This window comes from Impatiens glandulifera, chromosome 5 (genome assembly GCF_907164915.1).
Source record: "Impatiens glandulifera chromosome 5, dImpGla2.1, whole genome shotgun sequence".
Classification (NCBI taxonomy): Eukaryota; Viridiplantae; Streptophyta; class Magnoliopsida; order Ericales; family Balsaminaceae; genus Impatiens; species Impatiens glandulifera.
This window is the reverse complement of record NC_061866.1, coordinates 3,778,924-3,801,315: the sequence shown is the minus strand read 5'-3', so window position 1 is coordinate 3,801,315 and position 22,392 is coordinate 3,778,924. Positions and strand designations below refer to the sequence as shown.

Sequence of the window (22,392 nt, the reverse complement as noted above, 5' to 3'; positions counted from 1 at the left end):
ACCAACTTAAAATTGATCATTGGGCATAAAAATAATATTTTTCAAAAACTGGACAAAACACAATAAACACCTTTTTATAAAATAGACTAAAGTGAAAAAGATTCTAATCTTATCAATCAAGATTTCAAAGGTCTTTGAATGAGGGAGCCCATTAATAATTGGGGACCATGATTTCACCCAAATCAGGAAACATTTAAATTTTCTCTTATCTTATCAACATGTTTTGATTTTATTTTGGATCTTATACTGAATTTAATTTAATATTTTTTTACAACATTGTAATATTAAATTAATATATATTTACAAACATAAAAATTAACTTTTGATCTATTTTAACATTACTCATTTAAATACTTTTAACCCTTTAAATTAAAGTGAAGATAATATTAATTTTTTCAAAATATAAATTTTAATTTTAAAAATTAATATCAAACAAATTATTTTAATGAGATAACTAGCATGACACCCCACAGACATTGGCTCTCTATGTTCAACGAAAATTAAATTCGTGGTCTTTTAGTCTTTTAAGTCAAACTCGTGATCTTTTGGTCTTTTAAATCGACTATTTTCAATTAATCACTATAATGAGAGAACTAACATTACACCTCACTTCATTGACTCTCCATTTTCAATGAGAATTGAATCCGTAACATTTTAGTCTTTTAAGTCGACTATTTTCACTTAACCGTGGGATAAAATAATATCAAACATTAAACAAAGAAAAACAAATCAATTTGCATTGTAATACAAGAACAAATAAAAATATATATATATATATATAAGGACTAAAATCTCAATGCCTTAATCATCATATTTCTAAAACATGCATTTTTTTTTTTTTTTTTTTTGTCATAAGAACATGTCTTAAAACTCAATACACACATTTTTTTTAATCTTTGTGTGACCTAGAAGGCATGCTATTGGTCCACAATTTCATTATGAATATATAAAATGATATAAGATTGAACTGTTTTGTCGGCCACACTCTCAAATGTTTATATCTTCGGTTGAGTGTGTACATTTAATAATGGCAATATATTTAAATAATTTTTTTGAATCTCATCTTTATGGGAAATATTATTTGATAGTTATTATCTACTCAAATATAATATATTATAATTCAAATAATAATGTTAAGATCTATTTAAATATAATCTGGCATAAATTCGAATAATGATGATAAAATCTTACTAACTTCATAAATCAAAAAATAAATTGTGAGTGTTTAAAAGTAAATTAAAAACTTTTTAACAACTTTTTTTTTTCTTTTTTGAAAATGATTAAAATGGTATCTACTCAGAAAAGACTTACTAACACAAATAAAAATAAATAGTTACTACTCTCAATTTTTTTTATAATTTCAATTACTCTCTCAATTTTAAATTTATATTTTACACATTGACAACGATTTTAATATAAATTTTCGATTTTGACTGTCTTGATTAAACTGTGCACCACGGGATTGCCTTCGGCTTGTCATCGACATAGTCAGTTTGCTAACGGGCTTGGGCTCAACACGACAATATTAATGTAGAAACCTGTCATAGGATAGCACTTAGCCTGATGGGCTTGAACTTTGTCCAAGCTGAGTTAAATCATATAGTTAAATGATATCATGATAGGCCCAAAAAGAAACATTAGATTAGAATTATTAAACCTAAATTTGTTAAACATGGTCATAGTAATATTCTCATTCATTTATCTATTAAAATAGTTTTATGATAACTATATTAAACTACTACAACATTTCTCAACATCTAGAACCATAAAGTCAACATAACCATCTATTAATTAATTGTGCAGAGAAATATAATTTGAAACATAATATATATAATAAAGACTTTTAGCATTTTAACTAACTCAAACATTATTTAATTTCAACCCATATATAAATATTCAATGAATCATTATAAATCATCAAAATTATTTTTATTTAATTTCAACACTAATTAGATTCCAACTGAAATTTACTTTGGTAGTTGTTATATATAATTTATTTTTTTAAATGTAGCCTGAATTAAATTTCTCAGTAGGCTTCTCAAGTACCAAAGAAGAAAGAAAGTAAAAAAAAAAAAAAAAAAAAATTAGAACTATACACCAACCTTGAAATTGTAGGTCACCAATAATAATAATAATAATAATAAAAAGATAGTCCGACAATTAAATCTCCACCGTTAATTGAGTTGACTATTCTAGAGGATGACAACTAGAGAACGATTTTTCACTTCTTTAACTAATAATAATAATAATAATATTTCTCTCATAATTGAAGTTAGATCCTTGGTCTGAGGACAGTTTGTAATTAAGAAATTATATAGTAGTTTGAAAATTATTTTATACATTATTATATATATATATTTTTAAATATAAATTTTTAATATAATCTATTAGGATAACTTAAAAAGTAGTATAAAAGAGATTATATTTTTTATTTTCACTAAAAATATTTTATTAAAGTGAATTTTATAAATATGAGTTGGGATAAAATTCTTAAAAAATAATAATATAATAGGTTGGCCCAATTTTTGTTTGAAGATTAAGAAAGAACTCATTAATAGTTACAGTGTATATATTTTTTTTTTATAATTTATTAATATTTTTATTTATAGTCTTATTAATTTTTTTTTGTTAAAATTAAAATAAAATTTCATAAAAAAATCATCATTTTAATCATAATCAAATTACATTATATCTTTTTGATTAATTTGTTACTCTCTAGAACATAATTTACACTATTTTGTAATTTGTTTTGTGTATTAATTTGCAAATCAATCTTTAAATTATTTTACTGATTATTATAATTTTTTTGTGCAAACTTAACCAAAATTTTCGATTCATTATTTTAATATTTATAACATAACAAATTGGCCCAATGAATATAGTTTAAGCCCAATTATCTTAATTTCCTCCTTTTTAAAAAAAAAAAGGAAAATAATAATAAAAAAATAGAAAAACAATATTTCAGTTATAGATGTTTATTTTTATTATTTTTTTTCTAATTTTTGAGTTATCTGCATGATAATAATTATATTTATTTAATGTAAATATATATTAATATATATGGTACATACATGACGTCATGTTTACATAATCCAAGGCATCATGCATGAAAATCCGTCAAAAACAATTAATATATTATTGGACAACTTGATAATTGGTTGATCCTTCAATTATTTGGATCACTTAAATTTAATTTTCAAATGTTCAACATTTTTCTTTAAAATAAATATATGTATCTTGATTTAGATTTAAATAAATAAATATCCAAGGGTGGGTTTGATTGTCTAAATAGTACATTATATATTTATATATTGGTAACTTTAATTGTATTCATTGAAGATTTTGATAAAGTTAGTGACATGTAGTATTTAAAGAAAAAAATTAAAATTTCAATGATATAGCATATATATATAGTAATTTTTGGTCTTTGAGAATTCTTCTATTCCTTTAATTTTAAATGAACAAAATAATCATCACGGGGACTAAAATCTAATTGTTCTTCTACCTTCCATTTGGAAAACATCACACCTTCTAGATACATACTATTAATATTTTTCACATAAATCACTCCTTCACGTTATCTAAAGTCAAGTTTTAAATAAAGTTTATAATCGCACATTATTTAAAATAATATATTATCTTAGTGAAGTCTTCATTTCTAGGGAATCTTTTTGAGTATATATTGACTATAATTGTAGGACCTTTTTATAAATGTTAAAATCTCTATTTTTTTTAAATGGAGATTTATCCTTGGAGCCATTATGACCGATGACATGCATATTGAAAAAGAAATTGATCAACACGGCTAGTCGTTACTCGTTAGTCGGTGTCAATTATGTTTTATAGTCGAAGAGTATGTGATTCATATATTTATCGAATTATTATTGATTAGTGAGGGAGACTTGAGACATGTTAGGGAGTGTTTAAGATGGCTCTAGCCATTTCTTGATTATAAGATACATATATTAGTTGAGTATTGGAATACAAAGTTGTCTATCATCACAGGCTTGAAAAGAACTTAATTATATTTTACGACAAATTTACGGGTCATAATTTATAAGAACTCTATAGTTACTACAATGACTAGTAGAGGTTTTCTTGAGTTCTCGTATCTGGTATGTTGAGGCTATTATTTCTCATAAACGTTCTAGTTTGTTCCTTTTCAATTTATAGTTTTGTGTAACTTATTTTTGTTAGTTGTCTCTAATGATTTATAAACATTAGTATTCCTTAAGAAATAAATTAACAATATCATCTTTTTTATGTCAATGGATAAAATGACAGTTGTAGAAATGGAAACAATGAAAATGAGGATTACCTTAAAAAAAATTCATACTTAACTAAAGTGTTCTTTATCTTCTACTGCCAAAATTATGTTAACAATTTTTTTTGGCTTGCAAGACCGATTAGATTCCACATCAACAACATATTGGATCGAAACATATGATTTCAAATCTCATATATCATCAGAAAAAAAACAAGACATCATACTAATTGCCAAATCTCATAGAGGAAAACTTTTACAGACGAACTGGACTAAGAATCGAGTTATAAAGAGAATGTTGATAATTAATGATTTGGAGACAAACTTAACGATGAAGGATGAAGACCTTAATACAATTGAAGACTTAGAATAATCACGATTTAAAAGAGTTTTATAAAGCTTAATTAAGTCTTTTAAAATGACTTTTGATTAATCATGCATCTTTACCTACCCTTTACATTGTGCTTGTAATTTTACAAATTTAATAAAACCTAATCAATCAAAATAATTTTAAAATTAAATCAATCTTGAAATTGTGAATTCAGTGATTTTTTTTTATAATCTACGAAATCGTTAACGCTAGTTTTATGTTTGTTGGTTGGTACACTTTTTGTTTCAGTCTCGTTGTTTCGGGTGACCACTTGTCTTTTTTTTTTTTTTTGATTTTATAGTTATGTTTAAACGACTCTTATTTATATCATAGTGTAGACTTTAAAATAAATAAATAAACTCTTCCTGAGTACTATCTGTATTGTTCGATCTAGCATATGGGGAAGGATTTGTTAATGGTGGATCGAAAGTCCTCTTAATTAGCTAATCATTGAAGGAGTTTATGTACTTAAATAGTGACAATATACAAATAAATTTGAAAGAAAGTCTGTGCTAGCTTTTGACTTGTGCAATTATATATATATAACCCCAAGTCTTCTAAACAATCAATTAAACTCATCATTTTCTAGAGAGATCTAACAATGGGAAGAGCCCCTTGTTGTGACAAAGCAAATGTGAAGAAAGGTCCATGGTCACCTGAAGAAGATGCAAAGCTCAAAGACTATATAGATAAACATGGCACTATTGGAGGAAATTGGATCTCCCTTCCTCAAAAAGCAGGTAATTTTTTCAATTTTTTAAAATTATTTTCTCGTGAATTAATTTTGTACTCGATTTCAAGGCCTTAGAAGATGCGGGAAGAGTTGCAGATTGAGATGGCTTAATTATCTCAGACCAAATATCAGACATGGAGAATTCTCGGAAGATGAAGATAGAATTATCTCTACCCTTTTTGCTACAATTGGAAGCAGGTACTTTACATACATTCCAATGTTTCAAATTTCTTTAATCAAAATACAAATAACAAACAAATGATTTGTGCCCTTTAAAGGTGGTCAATAATAGCAGGTCAATTAGCAGGAAGAACAGACAATGATATCAAGAATTATTGGAACACAAAACTAAAGAAGAAACTCATGGGAAGAATTACTAATGAATCTCACAAGAGATTACAGAATCCAGTAACACAATTAATATTCCAAACCCCATTTCCCAATTCTATGATCTCAACTGGTGTTGACCACAATTCACCCATTAAAGTTCCATCAAATCTCCTGATCACTAATCACAATTACAGTCAATTGATCAAAGATCAGTATTTACTTGCTTTTGGAGGGGAAACTAGTACTTCAAGTTCTTCTGATAATCAGATGATCAGTAGCCAAGAAGATCTTGATCGGTTATGTATGCAATTTCAAGATTATGATCAGAAAACAAATGATCAGTTGATCTATGGAAATGAGAACAGTCAAATGGATTACAGCAGTCTGGAGGAGATTAAGCAGCTTATTAGCACAAATTCATGTAACAATAACATGAATTTCTTTGTTGATGAAATCAAGGCAGAGGAAAAATTCATGTACTAATAATTATTCAAATTCCGACAATCTATCATCTGTTTTCTATTTTCTTGTTGTTCTTTTATTATTTGGACAGTAGTATTTCGTAAATAAATGACTTTCCCTATTTAGTGCATTTCCTTTTGGAAAGTTGTGTTATAGTTTCAAGCTGCATCATTCAGAAATAAATGCCAACAAATATACAATAATAATTAGTCATCTTCTTTCAAGCCAAATACATGCACCAATTATTTCTTTATCTTTCATATTATTAAAATTTTACAATAATAAAACATTTTTTTTATTATTTCTTCTTAGTCAACTCAAATATCATATTAGGCCATGTGGGATAACCAATTCAAGTTATGCTAAAATTGAATAGATAGGTTCGGACATAAAGAAGTGTGTGCTTAAATTAGGTTTGGTTTTGAGGTATACTAGTAGGGTTATATAATGATTTTAAGAAAAATAATAGTGAAGATTTTAGTATTTTTTATTTATGTTTTGAATGATATGTTTGATGAGGGTATGTTTTATTTTTAAAAAAATGGATTTTTTTTTTATTAATCTCTTAACCCTAAAAGATCACTTTAGGTTTCATGGAGCTCAATGAGTGATGCCTAAGTTTTCGGTACTTGTTGAAAAATTTGGATTGAAACAATAGATATGACGGACATGGATCGTTGAGTACTATCTCTATTTTTTGGTGAATAATCTAGATGAAAATAAATCATCGTACTTTCAGATAATGACTATATTTGTCTGATGCGTATCATTCATAACGTCATTATTATAACGTTTTCTGATTCGTTCGGAAAAGTTCGTGAATTTGTAGAATTGGTTATAAAAATCATCATTATTTGTGCACGTTAATTTTGGGGGCAGATCTGCTGTCTCACAAGTCGTGTCAATGTATGTACTACACTTCAAAATTGTGAAAAATTACCTAAATTTTGAAGTGTAATACATATAATGTCACTGCTTGTGGGACAGGAGATCGACTCCGGTTAATCTTTTGATATATATGACATACCATATTTATTTTACTTCTTTGATTGTTTTTTATGATTAATTAAATTATTTAAAAAAAAACCAATGTAAACCAGTTAGTTGTGACATAACTTGTCACAAATTTAACATATCAAATGAAGTAATAAAAAAAAACATAACAAAATGAATGAATATTAAATTAAAACCAAACAAGGTCCTAATACTTGAAATTTGATATTTCTAGGGTTTCTCAAATGATTAAAATAGTGACTAAAGTCAAGCCCGGCCAAAGTGGGAGAATCTTGGATTTTTGTGGGTCTGCCAAAGATTTGAATGTTAAATCTTAAATCTCATGAGTCTCATTAAACAAATGAAATGATTCTGAAATTTTAGTGTATTATTTTATTTCATATTTATTTATATGGGTTAACTAAGGAATCAACATCTTAAATAGATCATCAATTAATAAAAAAGATATTGTTGGCATACAATTGGAGGATTTACAATAATATAATCCTTCTGTCATTGTCATGTTGGCTCTAATTGATATTGACACGCAAATTAAAGAGAACATAACATTATTGATTGAAACTTATACTATTTTTTTAATCATGCATTTGTCTGTAGTTCTTAGTCAAATACAGTATTAATTGTTTTTTTTTGACACCTTGTATTAAAATTTGTACATTGAATCAAATAATAATATATGAATAATAAAGGACATAAAAAAAAAAGTCTTAAGACCCGAAAATAAATGGCAAGTAAGGATTCAAATAAATAATAGACTCAATAATGATATGATTATACATCTCTACCTACGTAGGTTGATGAGAAGCTCACTTGAAACCAACAATAAATAATAAATTTAACCGGTAGTTTAAGTGGTAGTTTAAGTGGTAGTTTAAGTGACAAGAGTGACGTTTAAGAAATCAAATATCACGAAATTGATTCTCACTTAAAATCTCTTAAGTTGAATTGGGATAATGACTATATATATATATATATATATAGATCACGCTAGCCCGAGAGATAATTGGTAATAAGTTATATATATTTTTTCTTAAAAACTATTAAAATCTCATAAAAAGAATATCTTATTTGAATTAATAATTAATACTCCTTTGTTCAATACCAATGGACTTGTAATTTTAATGGAAAAAAGTTTCATTAAAAATTCAAAAGGATGGCAATAAGAATGAATAAACATAGTCCCAAATGTAGTAAACAATCAATACTAGAGTGACACGACCGAATTCATTCATCTATAATATCGAAAGATCAACAAGATCGCAAAGGATACAAAGCTATACACTATAGTAATTTTGAAATCATTTGTAATACAAATAGACCTGGATCGATTCCTTACTGCTCATGTGATAGTTTTTAGTAAAATTCACCAATTGTCATCCTTGGTGAGATTTATCCCATCGCTCTATGTTGCATGTTGATCCTATTTCGATAAGCGATTAGACAAGAAACGTCAATTTAGCCCTCTTGAATTTTTTTTTTAAATAGCATTGTTTATCTAACTTTGGTTCATTATCATTTATCAAGAAAAAAAATATTAGATAAGAAAACCCCACTAGGGGAGTACAAAGATTTGAAAAGAAGTGCACATGTTTTCATTACATAAGAAAGCAAAGTGACAGAGAATCCTAGTGGCATGGGGAAGTTGTCCAATGTATTATTAATTATAACTATATCATATTATATAATCCGATTGATGTGTTATTTTCCATAGCTATTATTATCGACAAATTATTTATAAATAGTATATACATTTCAAACTCCTTGTATATGGATGACCCACTTTTCCCACCAAAAACAAACATGGCCGGCATGATATTTAGATGTTTTTTTTTGTAGACTCATTGCATCACATTGAAATACAAATAAACTTATATAGAAAATTCATATATATTGCAAGTTGGGAAAAAGAAACCGGGACAAAAACATGGACCCAAACAATGACACGAAGTATCTCATTTGGTGAAGCTTCTAATTGGGTTTTTGCGATCTTTACAAATTACTTGCATCAATCGCGATCAATCTCGGGAATTTATTCCATCTTAAATAATTTGGCGAGAGAGTTCAAACAAGGAACGGACATGAGACGACATGACCAATTGAGATGAAGATAGGTCTAGTGCAATTGAGGTTTTAACATATGGTTTGGCTGGATTCATAATAATATGATTATAATAGACTAATGTTGTTGTCTTGCCAGCTATATCTCTATAAACAAACAAAGAAAAGTATTTGAATTTTATGTTAAAATAAATAAAAAGTATTGAAAGTGTTGAAAAAAAGTTAACCCTCAACAAACAAAAATTCTGATTTAAATTTGATTAAAAAATTAATATATATAATAAATTCAAAAGTTTAATCTAAATATAATAGACTAATTAAATATTTATTTGTGCGCGATTCAACAATGATCTAAACAAATATCTCTCAATGTCTAATTAACAGGCATTACTATATTAATTATTTTCAAATACTTATATAATTAAATTTAATATTAAGATAAAATAATGATTCATCCTTAATAATATATAGTTAATTACATTATTATAATTGAACAATTTGAAATTAAAATGTTCAAATAAATAATAAATAAAATATAATAACCAACTCATATATATGCTCATGGTCATGGGTTCATAGGTTAAAGTCTTCATCCATATCATTTACAAAATCAAAATCTAATAACAAAAAAATATTAATAATATATTATTTATAAAAAAAATATATAGAGAGAGCTAATTAGGTTATTCTAAGAATGCCTAACATATGGTTATTCAGCCCCAATTCATTCTTATCAATTTTGACCAAAGAATCTCATACTCTGCTAGCGCTAACAAGAGGTAGCCTCAGTCTTAGATTTAAGTCTGGGGACGGTAAATTTTACACTGATTAAGTGTGTTTGCGACTTATATGTTTAACCCACAGAGATTAGTCGCACTTCAAAAGTGAAGCGGAATCCAGCGTTCTAAAAAAATCGTTAACAAAACTATATATTTTTTTAACATAAATGAAGTATTATTAAAATAAATTAAATGAAATAAAATATTATATTATATTATATACTTACATAAAGATAAAAGCAAAAATGTCCTTAATTTTTCTTATTTAAAAGTTGTGGAAAGCTTACCATCTTTTCCTCTATATAACTAACAAAGAAAACAAGTAAAATAAAATGTCTTACCATATTCTTGTATGCCAACTATTGAAAACATGTATTTTTGTCATATTTTTATTTTATTAATATATATTGTTTAAATAGTATTAGTTCCAAGTCTAATCTATAACATAAAAATAAGAGATAATAATATTAACCTGAAAACTTTTACTTGAAATAGTAGTCTTACTAGACATTTCCAATCACACTTGATCCATTTCTAAAGTGAACACCTTTTAATTTAAACTTCCTCAAGTGATATATCATGTGATCGATTTTACATACTTTTTTATGTTAATCTCATTTACAACATTTTCAAGGCACATACATGTATCCACCCCCAAAGTGTTTGTTCATGAAATTTCCTTATTTCATCATTCTAAAATTTGTCTCGAAAAATGAAATATTTTAATAAGAAAATATTTGATATAAATGCATTAAGTCCACATCACAATAAACCAAGTCTTAAGTCTAATTTTGCACATTCTATCAATGTCTTTTCTTTGAATAATTCAAAGTAGACATAAATGTGTATCAATTAATGTCTATCAATTTAAGATTGAGATATAAAATTTTGATAATTTAATAAATAAATAAAAAATAAATTGAACTGAACTGAACTTAAACCTAGCTAATAAACCTTATACTTATATAGATCATTATCGGACTAGAGTTGCTAATCATCATGATAAATGAATTGAATGAATTATTTAAATAGTTTTATCCGTACAAAAACTAAGCCAAGATTTTTAATTTAATTTTACATAGAAAGTCAAGCCGCCTATTAATTGTTTGGTGGTGTTCAAAGAAAAAAGGAGATGTGTGGATAAGGTCATAATCTCTCTCTATTAATCTTCTTATTTTGGATAAAATTACCATATTTGAAAATTATATATAATATTATATATTTTTCCAGTTGTCAAACAAATAATTTTCAACCTAGTGCTGGACTTTTTTAACCTTCTAAAAGGTATAAAGTCTAATTCATATTTGTTAACATGACCACTAGCATTTTTGAATTGTAGTGTTGTATGATGTAATTTTTTTAAAAAAAAATTACATTATTTTGTATTGATTCATATTATAGTAAAGATCAAATATATTAGAAAAAAAATATATAAATTAATATTTATATAAAAATATATCTAAAAAGATTACGGAAACTGAACATACAGTTTTGTGATATAAAGATTATAGCAAAAAAAAAAACAAATTTGTTAGAGAATTTTGAAAATAGTCAAATCAAATCAATAAAAATGATCGTTAGTTAGTGATATGAATTATGATGAAAGAAATGATACAAGATTGAACACTATCATGAAACCCAAAAAAGAATTTGAAGAATTAAGTTGACTAGTTATTTTGTGAATCTCAATTTAAAACATTGAACATGAATAAATTAAGTTGTTTCTATTTTTTTTATTGGTCCTTTAGTTTAATTTTTCATATTAACTTATGACACATTTTATCAATAACTTATACATAAAATATTCTGATTTGATTTGAAAGCATAAATATATATAAAGTATTTTAAATAACAAGAGTAGTTCTTATATTAGAAGCTAAATGTTACGGGTTATCACCTAGAACTAGAATTAGAACGTTTAAATGAAAGTAAAAGTTAAAACTGTTTTCGCATATATATATATATATATATATATATATAACTTTTATAAATCATAAAATATATATATATATAACTTTTATAAATCATAAAATAAAAAATAATTATTTATTTTCTTCTTCATAAATTTGTAAGTTTTAACTCATATATCTTTGTGGACTTAAAAAGCCCAATAAGATTCTGCACTTTGATGCCCACTATGCTGCTGGGCATTCATTATATCCACAGTCCATGTAACTGAATTGTATTGAATTTGCTTTGATTAATAAAAACAAAGTTATAATTTTGCAAATAGATGAAAGTTGTGTATGAAAATTTTGATTAATTTGTTTTCGTATCATTTATAATGTTATTATTGTGTTGTTTTTTTTAAATTCATTCAAAAAAATGAATGAATTCATTTATAAAGATTATAGCAACAAAAAAAACAAATTTGTTAGAGAATTTTGAAAATAGTCAAATAAATAAAAATAATCGTTAGTGATACGAATTATGATGAAAGAAATGATACAAGATTGAACACGATCATGAAACTCAAAAAAGAATTTGAAGAATCAAGTTGCCTTTAGTTGTTTTGAAAATTTCAATTTAAAACATGGAGCATGAATAACTTAAGTTGTTTCTATTTTTTTTTATTGTTCCTTTTAATTTTTCATATTAACTTATGACACATTTTATCAATAACTCATACTTAAAATATTGTGATTTGATTTGAATGTTTCAACAAGCAAAATATATATAAAGTATTTTAAATAACAAGAGTAGTTCTTATATTAGAAACTAAATGTTACGGTTATCACCTAGAACTAGAACTAGAACTTTTGAATGAAAGTGAAAGTTAGAACTATTTTCGCACCTATAACTTTTATAAATCATAAAAAAAAAAAAAAAAAAAAAAAAAAACCACTTTAGTCAATATAAAGAGAGGTAGTAGTACAACAACAACAAAAAATTATTTATTTTCTTCTTCATATATTTGTAAGTTTGAACTCATATATCTTTGTGTGACTTGAAAAGCCCAATAAGATTAAGATTCTGCACTTTGATGCCCACTATGCTGCTGGGCATTCATTATATCCACAGTCCATGTAACTGAATTGTATTTAATTTGCTTTGATTAATAAAACCAAAGTTATAATTTTGCAAATAGATGAAAGCTGTGTATGAAAAATGGATTAATTTCTTATAAAAGCTGTGTACGAAAAAATTGATTAATCTCTTATATTTGTATGATTTATAATGTTATTATTGTATTGTTTTTGTAAATTTATTCAAAAAATAGATGAATTCAGTCGGAGAGTTAAATCACCCAATTAGATAATATGTTGAGAGTAATATGATTTTGTTTTTTTTCTTATTTCCATTTGTGTGATTTTTATTTTTTATGTTTTCTCATATTATTATTGTATTGTTGTCAACTACTCTAGTCATTTCCCTTATATATTAATCATATTTAAAAAAACAAAATCATAATGATTAGATACAAAAACTTCCATCTATCAAGGTTTTGCAAACATATGCTTAAATGACAATCTATCCACAACTGGTATATAAATTTAATCATTTTTTCACAATTATATATACATTTTTTAAGATGGCTTGGGTCATGAGTTTGGCACTCTTCCAAATAATTAACTTTATCAAATGACTTCTATATTCAGGAAAAAAATATATAATAATCACAACTTCCTGGGAGCCTGATGTTCAGGATAACAAAGAAAACTTAATATTTAACAAAAAAAAACCTAGAAAGTTTAAGCTTTTATATAGATTATTATATCACAATATTTAAACACATTTCAATTGGAAATTTTTAAAAATTGTGACGTTATGATTTATACTACATATACTTAATTTGCTTAAATATGTCTTTTATTTAATATAACTTCACATTACTAAAATCTATAAAATTTTATTTTCATCACATATTTAATATCATAAGATAAATATGTTGTTTGTTTAAGGAATTATAATATATATAACAATTCACTATAACACATTTCCATCACATATTTACAAACCACATTGATTTTCATCTTATTTTAATTCACAAGAAAATGTGTTTTTCAGTTTATTTATACTACATAGAGTTAATGTGTCAAACAATTTGTCTATCTCAAGAAAATTATATGAAAAGAAACCTTGAAAATATTGAAATCAAAATTGACAAAGCTTATGGTTAACGTAGCTATATGCACTTAGAAGTAATTTGTCGAGGATTATTTGAAAACTTTTACTCAAATTTCATTATATTTATTTGATTATCAAATATTTTTTTAATTCATCAACTAAAATATTAAAAGAGATTATAGTAATTCAACCAAATTAAAACTCAAATAACTTAATAAGAAATAATGATCAATTTTATGGTTATCATATAAAATACTTTCAATTATTGTACTATTTAAGATTTATTCGACAATGGGTATTCGGGAGACATTGACATTACAAAAGTAGTATCCCTTTCTTGAATGAATGATGATAGAATGTCCTCATTCTCTTGTATACATATTGCATGTGAGTGAAAGAATAGAATGAATTATTTTAGTTTAGTTTGTAAATTTCTTGATATTAAAATTTTTGGATTAGATTATAACGTAAACTTCGTATGTTAAAGTGGTATCGCACTAAATTAAAAAAAGGTATTATTTGAAATTTCTGTCGCAATCAATTTCACATGAAAACAAGAGGATCATGATGAATAGCAATGCGTGCAGGCCTTGGTGACCCCATTAGAGCCCTTAGTGCCCTTATGTCTCTCCTTTTGAATTTATCTGATCATGATCACTTATGAACTTATTCCCTTTTTTATTTAATCAAAATATTTTTCAAACAAATATTAAAATTAGATTATTTCAAAATAACCTTGTCCACATCAAACAATCCCTTTTATTTGTGGTGTGATAAACATATTGGTGTTTGTTTTGTTCAATAATTCAGGTGTATGCCCATCATAATTCATATATTATTATTACTATTACTATTTCACTTCAAATATTTTATATATGCATAATATATAAGAACTATAAAAAAAACAAGATAAAACCTTTTTTTTTTTTTGAAGAAAGTAAGGATAATAAGAATGGATTGCAATTTTAAAAGCCGCCCCAACAATAACAGGGATCCAACTTATTTGCCTGATAATTATTTAATATTCTATATATGTATAACATATAATATTTATTTATTTTATTTTTATATGATTAAAATTTATTTTCGGGATAGACTATCTTGATCTCGTTGTCATTATTCTCTATTTATATCGGAACTAAAAAAAATATATTTAGTGAAAAAAATAATCAATGTTATTTTCCATCACGCTATTAGTATGTCATGTCATCTTCGGTGAAAGCAATCAGAAAACTCATTAACTTTTTTGAAAAATTTTGAGCTCGGTAATTCAAAGAGAAAGAGAGGTTACAAGCGAATAAAGCAGCATCATTGTGGAATAGTTGATATTAAATTTGATGTTATGTTTGTTCTGATAAACATTATTTTATAATTTTTTTTAATATTGTTCCCAATTAATCTCGTTTTGTTTTCCATGTTTTTTAATAATTTAAATACTATTATTTTTGTAATGTCTTTGTTTCGAAAATCTTAGAATTAGTCAAATATGTCAGAAGATTTATCTTGGATATCAGAATAATAAATACAAATAAGAAATTTTTTATTTATTTATTTTTCCTTCTTGTAAGTCAAATTATTGTTTCAGCAAAAAAGAGGGTCAAATTATTGTTAGGTAAAGTAGGCCATGGTTAAGGCACATGCATGCATATAGGCCCACCAGGCTTGTCTTTTCTTTTATTTTGTTCTTTTTAAATTGTTTTTATTCATGAGTAGATTTGATGTCATCTTGCTCTAGTTTGATAATGATTTTTTTCTTTTTACTTTTTAATAATAAATTTATCACTTAATTTATTAATTAAAATAATTTATATACTTTTATTTTAATTTTATAAAAAATATATTATAATAATTTAACCAATTAAATATCCAATAACATATTTTTTCATCAAAACATTTTTTTTTATTTTAAAAATCCAATAAAAATATCAAATAACTCAACATCAAATAAGCTTTAAATTCCTTTTTTTTAATTACCAAACATTCTTTCATGAAGATTCGACTAGAGTATATTTGAGGGAGTTGGAGACTTAATCATGATAAAAATAAATATTAGGGAGTATTAACTTAATATAAGAAAAAATTATAAAGGTTTATTTTAAAAACCACTATACTAAGTACTAATATAATATATGTTTTAAAAGATTAGGATATATAAAGTTTTAATAGGTAATATGCATATTTTTACTAGGTTGAAGTCTTGTACAACTCTACATAAATTTGCTTCTAATTGAGACCTATATAACTTTTATTTTTTATGAAAAATTTAACACATTTGTAATTTAGTTTAATTAGTTACTTATCTTTTTTTTTATAAGCTTAACCATATGTATAGATGAATGAAACTTGAAATAAACATAATTTTTGTAAGTTGTCCTATAATTGTCCCAATTTTTAAGCTTTTTATTATTTTTTGATAGGAATAAAGTAGCTTGGAAGTTCAAAATATTTGAAAAAAAATTAACTCTTTATATTTATATTGGATGGTTTTGTGTTTTAGAATCAGTACCTTATTGACTTTATTGTATTGACTTTATTGCTTCTCAGTAGACATTGACTGTATTTGTAGAAATTGACTGTATTCGTGAAGTTGTTTCTAGATCTCTACTTTATAAAAACAATATGATTTTAGGTGTCATTATTCTTACTTCAGCATGAATACGTTTGCACTTGTACTCGATATGGGAAGCGAAATCAGTTGATGAAGGGTTATACAATGGTGGTCCTTATGAACTAATTGTTCTACATTTCTTACTTGGTTTATCTTGTTACATGGGTCGTGAGAACTTATTTTCCCTTTTGGGTATGCGACCTTTGATTGTTTATGCAAGCGTTATCCAAAATGATTTGAGCGTTATCCAAAATGATTTGAGTATAAAGTGTCTGTAAGTGGCTTTTTAAGTCTCCCGTCAAATCCGCTCAACCTTGACAAACGGTGGAAACTACTAAGTTGGAGTACGGTAGGTGTAGAGGAAATTTTTGGTGGAGTGGTAAAATGCTTAAAGATCGAAAAGAATATCAACTACGAAAGCACTCTGTTAGAAGCCAACACTAACCTCGAGAGGCTAAAGTTAGGAGAGCGAACGAGAATAGATACCTAAGTGACTAATAACTTAGTGTTAGAGGACAAAAAATCATGTCATCAAGGTTGTGAATTCAATGAACCAATTAAAAAATATAAGAAAAATGAAAAAAGAAAAGAAAAAAAGAAAAGGGCATGGACCCAAAAGGAGAAAATTAGGGTTCAGGGGAATGGGTAGCAAAATGATCACAAATGGAGACCGATTCCCCACTATGGTCATGGAAGAAAAATAATCATAATGCCAAAATGATATCACGAACCAACCAACATATAGACCATCAATTACAAGTGCATACTTATTTGGGGACATAATGCCCCTTTTTGTCATTTTGCTTCTATCAAGGTCATCCATCATCACCCAAACAAACTTTTTTTCTTTTCCTTTTTATGTTTACCACCGATTTTTTAAAGTATTTGTTTATTTCTCCATAATTGATATGAAAAGTATTTTTTTTTTTTTTTATAAATAACTCTACATATAAATTAAGTTACACTTATAATTATCACAAGTTAAATTAGATATATCATTAAAAAATAAACAAGAAGCTTTCAAGCATTCAAAAATAACTAAAAATATTGAGATCAAAACCATGAAAGCTATAATGAAGAAGAAGAGTTTTTTTTTTTTTTTTTTAAATCTAACTCAATATAAATAGTAGTTTTTTTAGACATTTTGTTTTGCTGTAATGGTAAACTCTTACTTTATTTAGAGAGGTTTTTTTTAATGGAAATTGGACAATATTTGTTTTCACTAATTTTGAACTATTATATGGGTTATGCACTACAAATTATTATTTTGTTTAGTTTATGATTCAAATAACTATATAAGTTCGATTGTGTAAAAATTAAACAAGATACCATCAAATTTACATAAAACAATTACAAAAACTTTGTGAAATAAAAGTTATATAAGAAATAACTCAATGGAAATACAAAGTATCTCCTAAATTACCCTTAAAATTCAGATGAGCATGAAAAATCGGGTATACACGACTTACATAACTTTTACGATAATTCCTAATATAGTGGGAACCTGACAAATCAATAATGTTTCGAATAATCATTAGTTTAAACTTTGAAGCATAAAAAGAAACTAGAAACACAGAGACATCGATCAACATATTATAAAAAAGATTGAGATTGAAAAATCTACTCTATGACTTTCAATGTAAATTTCTTGAGTCAATTTTAACCCTTCTATCTTGCTCCTATAATTTATTCACCTACATTCGGTGGTCAAACATTCTTTTGACCTTGTCACTCCATAACAAAATTACATAATTGATTTATGTTACATATGCCTATTGGTCAATTGCTATTATTTTATTTTATTTGTTCTTTTGCTAAGAATTATTTTATATAGTCGTGTAGCAAATACATGCAGATTCATTGATCTTATTTAATTGTCCAATCCTTTTCTTTTGTTTTTCTTTTTCTCACCGTCAACATAAGGGAGAGAGGAGTTAATTAATTTTATGTGAAGAGATTGATATTTTGACTTGTATACAAATTTTCTTATTAAAAACCAGTCTTACTCGATAATATCATTTGAAAATTGAGAAATTTTCATTCATTATTCCACAAATACCCAAAAAAAAAAAGGAATTATAGAAGGAAAGACTTGAAATTAATTAGTCCAAAGAGTTGAGCTTTACATTATGTTGGGACTTCTATACAAATGGAATAATTGTTGTTATTTCCTCTTTGTTCATAATTAAATAATCAATAGAAGTAAACTAAATAATAATAAATAAATAAAAGCACACGGAGACACATCAATTTTAACTTAGAAAATTTAACAAAGATATAAAAAATCAAGAGACCTATAGGCCTCTCAAAAAAATTCACTATTGTGAGTTACACAAATTCACTAATATAAAGTCTTCACCTTTAATGGTGAATTACAAGAACAATGACAAGAAAAGATCTATATGAAATGGAATACTCAAACGAGTATATAAGAGAAGTCCAAACAAATATTTAGACTAGTTAGATCGTAAAGAACTCTATGAGGATTCACCACATGTGATTGAGTTGAAACTAATACCGTTCGATTGCTCGATCATCTCGTCGAAACTCTGAATATTTAACCATTACTTTTGTTTATTTCTCTCTATGTGTGGTTTCTTGTATCTAACTATAAACTATTGGTGCATATTATATAGTATATAATAACATATTATAAATTATTAATCCAAGCACAATGAGTCGGTCACCCCATAACCCATCACATGAGCTTGATGCAACAAACTCCCCTTCCAGATCATTTGGTGGGCTCTAACAAGCCCGCTCTTCGCCGCAAACTTCAAGCCTCTCTTTTGACAAAGGTTTGGTCATCATATCGAATTTATTCTCACTAGAATGAAATTTTTCTAAATTCAATTGTTTCGTCTTGAGCACATTTCAAATCTAGTGCTACCCCACTTCAATATGCTTGGATCTCAAATGGAATATGGAGTTTTTGTAGAGATGAATAACGTTTTGACTATCACTATACATATGTACATTTTTTGTTGCAGACCCAAATCTTCTAAGAATTTTCTCATCCACAACGCTTCCTTACAACCCTCACTGATTGTGATATACGTTGCTTTTATAGTAGATATATCAACACACTTCTGCAACTTAGACTACTAAGAGACAACTCCTCCTACGAAGGTCATCAGAAATTCTGAAACGAACTTTCTAGAATCAATGTCACCACTCATATTCGAGTTTGTGTATCCAACTATAATAGACTCATCACTACCAAAATATAATCACACTTTGAAGTGCCTTTCAAAGACCTTGGTATCCACTTGATTGCTTCCTAGTTCTCTTTTCCCGGATTTAAGAGAATCTACTTACAACGTCAACTGCATGAGTGATGTCCGAACTGGTGCAGACCATAGCATACATCAAGCTCCCAACTACAGATGCGTATGTAACTTTGCTCATCCTCTCTTCTTCTTTTTCACTTGTCGGACATTTTTTTATAGAATGTTTGAAGTAACCCGCAAGTGGAGAGTTGACTATTTTCTCTTTACTTATATTTAATCGTTCAAGAACATTCTCGATGTAGCTTTCTTGAGATATCTACAACTGTCACGCGAGATATTCATTCCAATAATCTTCTTCGCAAACCCTAAGTCTTTCATTGCAAAAGACTTTCTCAACTTTGTTTTTAGTTTGTCAATCTTGACAACATCACGACCAATGATCAACACGTTATCGACATAGAACAATAGAATGATGAAGACGTTATCGAAGTACTTTTTAATAAACACACAATGATATGATGTAGTCTTACTATATTCGTGACTAATCATGTACGAGTCAAATTTCTTGTACCACTGCCTCAAAGCTTGCTTGAGTCCGTACAAGATCTTTTTCAATTTGCACACAAGTTGTTTTATGTCTCTTATTTTGAATCCCTCGGTTGTTTCATATAAATCTATTCTTCTAATTTACCATGAAGAAAAGCAGTTATCACGTTAAGTTGTACGTGTGGTTATCATGTAAGGATTTTATCTCTTCTTGCATGATTTTCAACCATTTGTTATTGTCATTAGCTCTGACTACTTTTTGTTAAGTTTATGACTCTCCTCCATCTATGAGCAATAAATACTCATTGGAAGGATATCTATCAGAGGATTAATTATCCATATTAGATCTTCTTAAAGGTTATTTAACTGGCGTTAGTGTAGTTTCTTCCTAAATGTGTTTAACTAGCTCGTCGTCGTTAACATCATCATTGTCGCCTTCCTAAGTGTCTCCACCATGATCAAAACTCAAGGTAGGTGGTGTTGCATCCAAACTAACAAGAATTTCTCTAGATAAACTAGCTTCTTCAACATAGTCACTATCACATGTAACTTGGTTTTCAAAAACACATCTCTTCTTCTCACGATATTCTTTGTCAACATGAAGACACATGGTTTTTCATTACCGTTAAACTTCAATCATTCATCTTTTGGGATATGAACGAACCCCTACAACCAAAGACTCTCAAAATTTGCAAAATACATGTTTTCCTGTCCAAACTCTATTCGAAACGTAATTGTTCATTGTTGTTGTAGGAAAATGTATTATCAAGTCAACTACGGTTCTCTCTATCTTCCCAGGCTTGGGTAACTTCGAATGAGACAACATACACCACACTCTTTCTTTAATCGTTCAGTTCATTCTTTAAACCACAACATTGCATTGAACTGTCTTAAAGGTGTTTCCTCTAATATGATCGTGATCTCTATAATATCGTTCAAATGGACTCTTGTATTCACCTACTTTGTCTAACTTCACGCGTCACAATTTCCTGCTTATATCTCTCTCAACTTTAACATATAAATCTTTAAAGATCGTTAGCACATGATCTTTAGTTTTCAGAACATAAAACTAAACTTTTCTAGAGCGATCATCAATAAATGTTACAAATTCATATGCTCCACCAAAAATAATTCTTGCATATAACAAACATCAGTATGAATCAAATCAAGAATATTTGATTTTATATACAGGAGGAGTGTATGAAATCGCAGAAATCCAACAAAATAAACATCACATATTTTAAGAGATGTACCTTATAAATCGGGAATAAATTGTTTTCTAGCGAGAGCTTGAAGTCCCTTCTCACTGACGTAGCTGAGTCTCTTGTGTCACAAATCAATATTCACATCTTTTTAGATTAAATTAATCTCTCCCTTGTAAAATTTGGCTTGCATTACATACAACGTGTTCATCTTTGTTCCTCTAGTCATCACAAGAGAATAAATCTTTGGTGAGCTTCCACTTAACTTCACCAAAATAATTACGGAAACCCACATCGTCGAGTTTTCCTGTAGAAATTAAGTTGAGGCGAATGTCTAGAACGTGCCTCACATCTCTGAGTATCAATATATAACCGACGATAGTCTCTAACAAATATCATTGATACCCATTATCTTTGATGATTTGTCGTTACCCATTCGAAAATTGTTAAATCTCCTCTCGGATATGTAGAAAAAAATCATCATGAGAAGTAACGTGAAAAGAAGCACCGTAATCAATTACCTAGTCACTATCTTGACTTATGAGATTAATGGAACTATCCTCGCACACGATGGTGGTGTTGCCCTTCACTCATTTGTCATTCATTTTGCTCTCGTTTCCATATTCGACATTCTCTCTTCATGTGATTTGATCTTCCTTTGTTCGATCCATTCATTTCCTTTATGTCATGTGGAGATCTGTTTTTGCTCATTCCACACGACTCTGAAT

At 27.0% G+C, this 22,392-nt stretch overlaps 1 protein-coding gene across 1 annotated transcript; it reads left to right on the top strand.

Moving 5' to 3' along the window:
* The first annotated feature begins 5,207 nt into the window (after positions 1-5,207).
* Positions 5,208-6,289, top strand: LOC124940383 (transcription factor RAX2-like). The gene is made up of 3 exons (XM_047480897.1): positions 5,208-5,374; positions 5,436-5,565; positions 5,646-6,289. Exons 1-3 carry the CDS (start codon positions 5,236-5,238, stop codon positions 6,178-6,180), a joined length of 804 nt encoding a protein of 267 aa, XP_047336853.1. The 5' UTR covers positions 5,208-5,235; the 3' UTR covers positions 6,181-6,289.
* Positions 6,290-22,392: the final 16,103 nt, after the last annotated feature.